Source organism: Medicago sativa, chromosome 7 (genome assembly GCF_051527215.1).
Source record: "Medicago sativa cultivar Bolivia chromosome 7, Bolivia_mono, whole genome shotgun sequence".
Lineage (NCBI taxonomy): Eukaryota > Viridiplantae > Streptophyta > Magnoliopsida > Fabales > Fabaceae > Medicago > Medicago sativa.
This window is the reverse complement of record NC_140755.1, coordinates 24,165,758-24,175,883: the sequence shown is the minus strand read 5'-3', so window position 1 is coordinate 24,175,883 and position 10,126 is coordinate 24,165,758. Positions and strand designations below refer to the sequence as shown.

Here is a 10,126-nt window from a genome sequence, read left to right as displayed (position 1 = left end):
TCGATGGCTGAGTAGTTATAGCGCACTTGTAATCGCACCTCTTCTGTCAATAAATGGAAAGAGATTGTGTAGACACTGACATGGTTTGAAATACCATAAAATTACTTTTTTCAATGAAATACTTCCTAGGGGTTGTTATTGTACACCCAAATAGTTTATCGAGAGCAATTTTTGTAATGAGGAGTAATTTGTAAATAGTTATAATAGCTTTATAATGAGGAATAATTGAACTTACAAAAATGATTATAATAACCTTATAACTTTAGTTGAAAGTTTTATTTAGACTATAGTAAAAATAATAATAATACTTTATCTTTTACGAAAGAAAATTAACTCATCTTTTAATCAAATATTACTCAATACAAGGACATATTCTCAAAATAATGGTTACTAGTCCAAGGAATGACCGCATGTACGAACAACAAAAGTCATTTGTTAGTCACTGCAAGTATGAACAACCATAAATCTTACCTCGGTATTAAGCTACTAAATTTGGAAACCTTGACTCAACTACTACATGGGAATCACTCTCACATCATGTGCCCTAACACCATGTTAATAGCCATCTTTATTGATTGGAGTATAGCAGTAGCCTCACCTTCAATAGTAGACATTTTAGCATATCTCCAATTTGCATGTGCCGTTATAAAACCTTGGTCGTTGTTCCTAACACAATAACCTATAGATCTAATGCCTTGTTTCTCAGAAAAGGTTGTGTCCACGTTGCACTTAAGATATCCCCATTCATGGTGTTTCCACCTCAGAAGTGGTTGATTTTGGACTGGATTGTTGTTGTTGTTGTTCAACTGCTTCTGTTGGAGGTCGAACTAATCCTTCTGCAGTATAAAAGCTTGCATCCAAATCTTCTCAGTCGTGCTTGATTTGTCATTCATACTTTGTTGTTTTGTTAAATGCTTGCCATATGATCCACATCATAACTTCTACCCGATCTGCCACATTCCTATCCTCCAATCTGCAGATGTCAAGTAGAAGGTATGCAACATCATTAAATTGAGAAAAAAACTACTGCACAACAGATGATAAACCTGACCCATCCAAAACTTACAGGTTTTTTCACGGTGAAAGAACATGTTCCACTCATTTTCAACATCTACCTTCACACAGTTGATAAGGAACTAGACATTGTAAAAATCTGCCAAGATGGCGTGTCCTAGGCAGAGTATGGACTCTGCACAACTGTTCCAATAGACATCTACTAATAATTCAGGAATTCTGCTCTTTACCCAACAAAAATTGCTCGCTCCCAACTGAAAAGTCGATATTGCCTAACTCATGGTGCGTGAGTTAACTCACGATGTGTTCTCTGCGTGACTTAGGTCATATATCAGCAAAACAGAAACACAATTCCTCATTTTCTAAATCCGAATTATATCATTCTTGCACGATTCAAAACCAATTTCTCCCACAATATCTAGTAAGTGATGATTATCCTACTTCATTGCATTATTTTGGTTGAAATTTTAGATTTTTGTGAGAAATTTATCATTTTTAGGTTTTTATAAATTTGTTTTGCATGTTAGTTTTTATGATTGTTAGTCATGAATTAAGTTAGGAATTGTATTTTAGATGTTGTTTAGAGTGAAATGTGATAGTTTTAGGTATTTGAAATTGTTTGATTTTAAGTTGATTGAAAGTTGCACGGTAGGTGTTTGATAAAATGTCTCAATGAATTTTGTTTTGTTTTTTGGATTGTTAACGATGAAATTTGTTAGAAATATGTTTGTTAATGTTGATTATAGTTAGTTTGACCGCAATGTGATAGTTTACGGATTGAAATGACACTGCCGAAATTTAAGTGTTGTTGTTGGATTGTCTGTATGAAATGTTGTGCAGATATGTCTCAGATGCCTGACAGGCCTGACAAACTTGGGTTTGGGAGGCAGCAGAATTCTACTAGTAGTGCACGGAGGGAGAAGCAACCAGTGCACCGTCCTTTGGCTGGTCGAGCGAGAGGAGAGGGCACTAGACTTGCTAGGGTTGATGCTGCGGGAGCCTCATCGTCACAGACGGGTGCATCCCAATTGGTGGACCCGACACAGTACCAGCATGAGCAGCTTCCTCAGCAGAATTATGAGCAATATCCTCAGCAGCAGGCTGAGCCTGGTATGGAGGATGAGGATGGAGGCTTTCCAGGGGGGCCTTATGAGTTGTCTCTTTTACCGAACTTCGGTAAACACGTGGCATACAAGCTTTGGAACGATAAAGTAGTAAGTATAACAGCTTTATTTAATTTAATGATATTTTGCTATTTATTTTACTAATTACTTTTACTTAGAATATTTCATGTTTATTTTACGTATTATTTTTTCAAAAGGTGTTTGTTAGAATACGTGACATCTATTTTTTTACGTAGAGTATTTCATGTTTATTTTACGTATTATTTTTTTTAAAAGTTGTTTGTTAGAATACGTGACATTTATTTTTTACGTAGAATATTTCATGTTTATTTTACGAATTATTTTTTTAAAAGGTGTTTGTTACAATACGTGACATTTAATTTTTATTTTGTATTTCAGTTGCAAGCGGAGCGTAAGGTGACCGGCGTCTCGCACGGGAAGAAACTTAAGCTTTCAGCCTTGTCACTTCCGTTGCCGGTAGATGATAACCCTTGGTTCTGGGGCCCGGTGGGTACATCCGGTCTAAGGTCCCTCCTTCTGACTGGGTACGAAAGCATCTCTCACGGGCTAGTTTGTGCTATGACTGAGAGATGGCATGAGGAGACCAGCAGCTTCCATCTGCCTGTTGGGGAGATGACCATCACACTTGATGATGTGGCTTGTCTTCTAAACATCCCCATCGTTGGACGGCTCATTGAGGAGGATGATTTAGATCATGACCATGGTGTAGGGCTGATGGTGAATCACCTATTGTTTCCGGTGGAGGAAGCGGTGGAGCAGGTGAATAATAATTCTGGTGCTTATGTCAGTTACACAGCCCTGAAAAAGCGTTATGAGGAGCTGTTGAATAGGTGTAACCAGTTGATGGGGGAGGATTTATCAGAGGAGGAGAAGGAGGAGCAGAGTCGCGTTAGGCCCGCTTGTGTTAAGGCGTTTTTGTTGCTCTTGCTTGGCTACACCCTTTTTGCCGGCAAAAACAGCAAAACCATTAATCTGTTGTGGATGCTTGCGATTCGGAATTTGGATGAGTTAGGCGAGTGGTCATGGGGCGGGATGGGACTTGCTTTCTTGTATGAGCAACTTTCTCTTACCTCCAGCTCACATGTTGGCGCCATTGGTGGTTACATGACCTTGCTTGTGGTAATTTTTTTTTTTTTTAAGTTAACCGTAAATGTATAGTTTTTTGTATGATATTTGTGTGCTGATATAAATTTGTCTCTTTGTGTGTGCAGGGATGGGTTATAGCTCACTTCAGACATGTCGTTCCGAGGAAGAAATATGAAGATTACGAACGAGAGAACCCGTATGTAGGTAGATGGAGACCTAAAAGGGGGTTTGCTGATGCTGATCATTTCAGAGGCTTGATGGATTCGATGGAGCATTGTCATGTCATCTGGAAGCCATACGAGCACCGACGAGACGTGACGCCTTTTCAGGACGTGTGCTGGTACTCCGGATGGATCATGGCCGGCAAACAAAAGATGGTGCGCCATTTGCCGGAGCGAGTTCTGAGGCAGTACGGATATGTTCAGACTGTTCCCCGATCTCCTACGACGATTGTGCCTCTTGCCCCAGCAGAGGTGGCTACTGCCTTTTTGGAGTTTGTTGTCCATGTCCTTAGCCAGCAGGAGAGGGGTGAGCCGGTCCCGGATGACGAGGGGTGGAAGCATTCAGATGGGTACATTAAATGGTTCTACAGTGTATCTCATCCTCTTATCGTCAACCCTGCTCCCATTCCTGAGTACATAGCTCCCAGACCTGTCTACCAGGATGTTATTGTTGAGCAAGAGTGGGCAAGACATCCTTTCAATCCATTGCAGGTCATCAGCAGCATGAGAGCCAGAGTGGAGCATGCGATGGAGATTCCAGAGGTGGCTTCAAATCCACTCTTTTTCAGCATTTTGGAGGGCCTCCGGTCCGATTATATCGTGTTTGACGAGGAGCCGGTTCCACGGAGGAGGAGTAGGAGTCCGCGGGAGCAGCATCAGTAGAGTCTTATTTTATGACTTTTTAATATTTGTAGTATTTTTATAACATTTTGTCGGATTTGGATGTAAAATATCTACATTTGAGCATTTGCACTTATTTATGAGTTTTTAGTTAATTTTCGTTAATATTGTGTATCTAAATTATGAATGAATGAATGCATGATTTAATGAATTGTTGAATGAATGTTCTTTAAATTCTGAGTTTTGGTTGAATGAATTAATGATTGTACCTATGTATATGAAGTAATAAAGGAAAACATGGAACAAGGCACTACCGCCTGTTCTGGTACGAGCACAAAAGCTGCAGGAGTTAACTCATGCTGAAATTAACACTATTGTGACTTAACTCACGCAGCGTGACTCAAGTCACGCAGAATTTTGCACTAACGTGAGTTAACTCACGTAGGGGTAAAATTATCATTTCTGTTGGGATTGAGCAAAAACTGTTGGGTAAAGAGCAGAATTCATAATTAGTCCGTTGAGAAAATAACACTAACTAATTCCAATTCTTTCACTCAATTAGTAACCGTTAGTAACGTTGTTGCCTCGCCCACCGACATTGTAACTAGTGGTTCCGACCACAAGGTTTTCGCTCCAACGAAGAGTCCCGACTCATTTCTTAAACCGATTCCATTCCAACTCTATTAAAGAAGCATCAATATTACACTTTAGATAGCCTTGAAGAGGTCTCTTCCACTTAATTTGCATTGCATATTCAATCCTCTCTCCCCTACTCTGCTTGGAAAGTCTAGAGGCCTTCCATTCATAAAGCATCATCTTTCCTCTCTAAATTATTTCTGACGGCCTTCCCACAATACATTCCCATATCGAATTGTGTTACTCTTCCACAAACTTCACAGGGCAACACAAAAATTCTGTGATATTATCATTACTTAATAACATGTTTTCATATTTATTTTCCAGTAAGTAAGCGATTTTATCTAATCTTTTGGGACATCGTTGACCTTTCTATACTTTTGACGGTAATATTAGTTTTGATTTATATTCAGATTAAAACTAACGACTTCACTTGTGTTTAGTGCAATTGACAAACCTATGGCTTCATATGATTCCTCATTTTACATTAATTGCATTTTGCAGCTCCAGAAACTCAACTTACACTATTGAATAATCCAAATCCTTGTGATAGAACCAAAAAATTGGTTAGTTGAACAGTAGAGAAGAAGTCACTTCCAAAACAAAAGCGTGTTATTTTTAAAACAAAATACGTTTCTTTAATTCGATAGTTGAACAGTAAAAAAGACAGGAACAACTTATTTACAAAAATAATCTGGCATCTCAAAAGTGTTTACACATTCACATGACTTAACTGGTTTCCCTCAAATCACTTGCTTGATAGTGAAATGGGTTCGAATCTGGGCACCATCGATATTCATATGACAGAGAACTAAAGAAAATGACTGTATTGATGTAGGCAGGAGGAACTGATGGGTGCGAAAGAGTTATATTTTTCTGTTGTTACTAACTCTAAATATCAAGTCATTCTCTTAATTCCAACCCATTCTTAGAACCAAACAAATCGAAAACTCTCCGAGTCTATTTAAGTGGAGAAGTTATTACAGATGATAACAACTCCTTTAAGCTAAGCGTTAAGAAGTTCGGTCCGGCCAGGAATAATGATCAATTGAGATCACAGGTTCAAACTCGAGCAAGAGAGTAAATATTAACTACTAACATTTGTCATTAAAAAAAAAAATCATTCAATTTTGATTAGAAGTTAAAATTGAAAGGTTAACTTTTTTAGTATTTTACATTGTATTCAAATTCAACATATAACTCATTACTAACACAATAGAGCTAACAATTAGGGAACATAGGCAAGGAAGGGACGGGTTATACCCATACTACTACATTGACCTACAAACTATTATTCGGCACCAAGCAAATATGTCCTGGCAATTTTGATTTTCTAGTAAATGAAAATAATCTCCACTGAACCATCTGAAACAAGTAAAAAGCATGGAAGATATTGGCTTTGGTTGGCCAAACTTGACGGGCTTGAACCAAATTTGGTAACCAAGTCTGATCAAAGTTTCGAAATGACAAGAACAAAGTGCACACCAGTATTAACATAAGTGAAGTCATGCAAATCAGAACTCAGACATATGATCATTATCCTGTATTCAATACTTTTCCAACCTATTTACTCAAATAATAGAAAACTTGGGTATTTTTGTAGGAGCAGGGGTAACCAAACTTGTTCCAACAAGCTCAATTTACAATGTCTTTCCATAAAGCTTAGTATTGTTGTACCTCCTGTGGGCTGCTAGAGCATCAGACTCCCTAGCAAAGAAAACTTCTGCTGTTCCTTTTGATTCCCCAAACTGATCATAATGAATGGAATGCCCTTCCAACTCACCTTTTTTCGAGAACAACAGCTGTAAAAGGCAGACAAGAGATTTCAATTTCTCATATTATCTGAATGACATAAAAACATAGCATATTTTACCCCAAAAAAAAGGTTCTAAAAAAAGACAGGGTGAGGCAAATATATCTTCGATGAAGATCATTATATGGGCGTAGCATTGGTGTTAGCGGCGAGTTTGGTGTTTGGGTACATGTCATATCTTAAAATTGCAATAATGACTTTGATTTACCTCAAAAGAGAACATAAAAGTAAAAATAAACACTTTCAAAATAAGATTCAGAAATCAGATTGATATGGGGTTGTCATCGTCAGAAATAGTATTTACTAATGACGCTAATTGAATATACTTACCAAACAGCTACGAGCAGCAAGATTCTCATAACCAATATCTCCAAAGTAAACTATACGTTCTAGTCAACAGAACATAGACATGAACATCCAATAATGTTGAGAAACTTAAAAGTATAGCTAGCATGTACATGAAGGGGAAAAGCTTAACGGCAGGAGAAAATTGTTGCACCAACAAAGGGAAAAGATATGATACACTAACACTACCACACTACACAGAATCAAAATGTCACAAATTATACTATAGTAAGTGCATGTTATTATGAAAGAAAATCTAGTAGCATATGAAATGCACAATTAAAAATTATGCAGGAAATATCCATGCCATGATGTACTGCTACTACTTAATTCTCAAATTTCAACTGTGTCCATCTACTTCATATATTCTCAAATTTCAACTGTGACCGTCTACTTCATTCGTCAAGCTTTATGTCCACATGATGATATATATAAGCCAGAGCTATTAACAATTAACATCATAAATTCAAAGACTGATATTAGAAACTTGAACCAAAGGCTCAACTGAAGGGATCAAGTTACTCTAAGAGTCACTTTAAGCAAAGTTATTTCGCTCAAAACTCATTATAAACAATAAATTGTAACAATCCAAAAATCAAAAGATATAACAGCTGGCGTAGTTTAACTGTAAATTACCAAAGGCCTTGTGGCATGATGATAACAGTCTCCCTTTGAATGACAGTTACCGCGATCAAACCACCGGACTAATGTATCAGAATCAGAGTCTCATTCTTTTGTTAGCTCAACATATTTCGAAATTTTCAATGCACACCCCGAAGTTCAACACAGCAACTTCTATGTAATCAACGCACCAATCGAGCCTCCCGGATTTTCAACTTAACTTTTCTGGCTTCATAGACAAGACCAGAGGTAGTGAGACCATCAATAACAGCTCTTTGAGTAGCCCTTAAGATCTTAAAGCCATGTTTAATAGAAGCAACCAAAAGCTTGGAAGCAATTCGGAACTTCTTAGCCCTGCAAAGGTTGTGCAGCATGATAGTATAAGTGAACGAATCTTTAACCTCCATATCATCAAAAACCTTCACTGCTTCATCAATATCACCCGCTTTACCCAAACAATCAAGAATAGAGTTAAATGCCACCAAATTAAAACCAAAACCCAACGTGTTCATGTAATCCAAATGCTTCACGGCACCTGCAAAATTGCCACCCTTACATAATCCATGGATTATAATTGTGTGTGTATACTGATCACATTTCATTCCTTGTTTCTCTATCTCATCCACCAACCTCAACGCCTCATCAAACCTCGCTTGCCTGCAGAACAAATTTATCATTGTATTATAAGAAGCAAGATCCGGCACCAAATCATTACTCATCATCTTCTCAGCAATCTTATCCGCTTCTTTGATCTTCCCCGTTTTCACCAACGCAGCAACCACCGTACAATACGCAAACCCATCAAACGTAAAACCTTTCCTCCTCATATCCGACAAAATCTCCAACCCTTGCTTCAACTTCCCACACCTAAAACAACACTTCATAACCGTGGTATAGGTAATCGCATTAGGCACAAAACCAAAATCACAAAACTCATCCAGCACCCTCCTTGCATCTGCGAACCTCCTTGCCTTACACAGCCCATTAATCGTCGCATTATAAGTCAAAACCTCCGGAACAAATCCACGACGCTGCAAATTCCTAAACAACATCAACGCGTTATTCACATAACCATTCTTACACAGACCATTAATCATAACATTATAACTCGCCATACTCGGAAAAAACTCCCCTCTCTCAACAATATCCCGAAAAACACCGTTCGCTTCCTCCGGTTTCCCTAACCTAAAATAACAATGCATTTTAATATTATAACTCCACACATCAGGCCTTATTCCTGATCGAAGCATTTCATCAAACAGATGCTGTGACTTTTGTAACAAACATTTTCGAACCGCACCAGACATTAATGAATTGTAGGAAACAACATCAGGATTAATTCCAGCTTCTTTCATTCTGTTGAGAATGTTGTAAGCGGCGTCGATGCTGACGAAACGACAATAGCCATCGATTAATATGTTGTAAGTGATAATGTCAGGGTTTAGTCCTAATTTGATTCCGTCTATTAAAACGGTTTCGGCTTTTGCGATTTGGTTTGATTTGCACATTGTGGATATGGTTATGTTCATGAATTTCGTTGATAATCGAGTGATCATGGTTTTTTTTTTTTTTTTTTTTTATCATTTGGGTTTAATCATGAATGAAATGAGTTTTGAAGTGAAGTTTAGTGTAACGTGCAGTGGGTTAGTGTTGTTGAATCCGGTTGGGTCAGACCAGGCGGTCCAACCGTTAGGGTGGTTTTTCTTGAACCAGGATTTGTGAAGCAATGTGGGAGGAGGAAGAAAGAGTGTGAATGTGAAGGACTAGGATAGCGACCCGTGCAATGCACTGCTAGAAAGGAATCCTCTATCAGAAGTTACCCGAGAAACCTGGATAAAGAATTTCCTCCTTTTAACAATAGTGTTGTGGTGAGATCTGTCGGAACCGTTATACGTAAACTTGTGACGTTATACGTAAACTTGTGACGGTAAAGAGATACTTCAAGATCTGCAAATTCAATATTACTTTCAGTTAAAAAAAAAAAAATAAAAAAAAAAATAAAACTCAGAGACATAGTATGCATTTGGTACTACACTTATTGAGCAGATAGTAAAAGAGATAGATCATTAACAAACATTATCAACATCACATCTTCATTATCAAACTAACAGATTCTCATCCAGGGACCCTATAAGGCTGTAAATAACCATCATCTCGTTGACTCAATTCATTCGTTAAATTGCATCATCATTTTCATTTTCCAGTAACAATAATAAATTGAAGTGGGTCTACTCTATCATCATGATTTGTTTGGGTGAAATTTCACAACAACAGAATAGTAATGAAATTAGCAAATTAGAATACTAATGGGGCTTATAGACATCATGATTTTGCATTGCAGCGAGATTATACGGCAATTTTTGAAAATAGAGAGAGAGAGAGAGAGACATACCTGAAGAATGGATTGGATGATAGATAGATAGAGCTGAACAAAGCATCAGTGAATACGAACCAGATGGACGGGTTCGATTGTTCTGTAACGCCGGAGGAGGCTTATGCCAATTGATTCTGGGTTTCGTAACACTGTTTTTGAAACTCAACTTCTCTTTTTAAAATGGTTTTTGTCAAATGTTTTTTTAATCCATCTCTGACATTTTTGGTTGTTTTGTATTTTAAACAATTAA

General features: G+C 37.7%; 2 protein-coding genes across 2 annotated transcripts; one reads left to right on the top strand and one right to left on the bottom strand.

Annotated features, from left to right (window-relative positions):
- Positions 1–546: 546 nt before the first annotated feature.
- On the top strand, positions 547–4,306 carry LOC146905047 (protein MAINTENANCE OF MERISTEMS-like). The gene is made up of 5 exons (XM_085726182.1): positions 547–993; positions 1,069–1,435; positions 1,855–2,228; positions 2,538–3,278; positions 3,371–4,306. The coding sequence occupies exons 3-5, from the start codon at positions 1,857–1,859 to the stop codon at positions 4,127–4,129; spliced, it is 1,872 nt and encodes a 623-aa protein (XP_085582308.1). The 5' UTR covers positions 547–993; positions 1,069–1,435; positions 1,855–1,856; the 3' UTR covers positions 4,130–4,306.
- A 1,524-nt stretch (positions 4,307–5,830) lies between these two features.
- LOC146905046 (uncharacterized) lies at positions 5,831–10,024 on the bottom strand. Its single transcript, XM_085726178.1, has 3 exons — positions 9,895–10,024; positions 7,518–9,449; positions 5,831–6,525 (listed from the first exon to the last, which is right to left on the bottom strand). Exon 2 carries the CDS (start codon positions 9,056–9,058, stop codon positions 7,685–7,687), a length of 1,374 nt encoding a protein of 457 aa, XP_085582304.1. The 5' UTR covers positions 9,059–9,449; positions 9,895–10,024; the 3' UTR covers positions 5,831–6,525; positions 7,518–7,684.
- Positions 10,025–10,126: the final 102 nt, after the last annotated feature.

Coding starts and splice junctions, on each gene's coding strand:
- LOC146905047 (XM_085726182.1), top strand. CDS start 1,857: ATGTCTCAGATGCCTGACAGGCCTGACAAACTTGGGTTTGGGAGGCAG. Junction 2,229..2,537: donor AGCTTTGGAACGATAAAGTA/GTAAGTATAACA, acceptor TTTGTATTTCAG/TTGCAAGCGGAGCGTAAGGT. Junction 3,279..3,370: donor GTTACATGACCTTGCTTGTG/GTAATTTTTTTT, acceptor TTGTGTGTGCAG/GGATGGGTTATAGCTCACTT.
- LOC146905046 (XM_085726178.1), bottom strand. CDS start 9,058: ATGATCACTCGATTATCAACGAAATTCATGAACATAACCATATCCACA.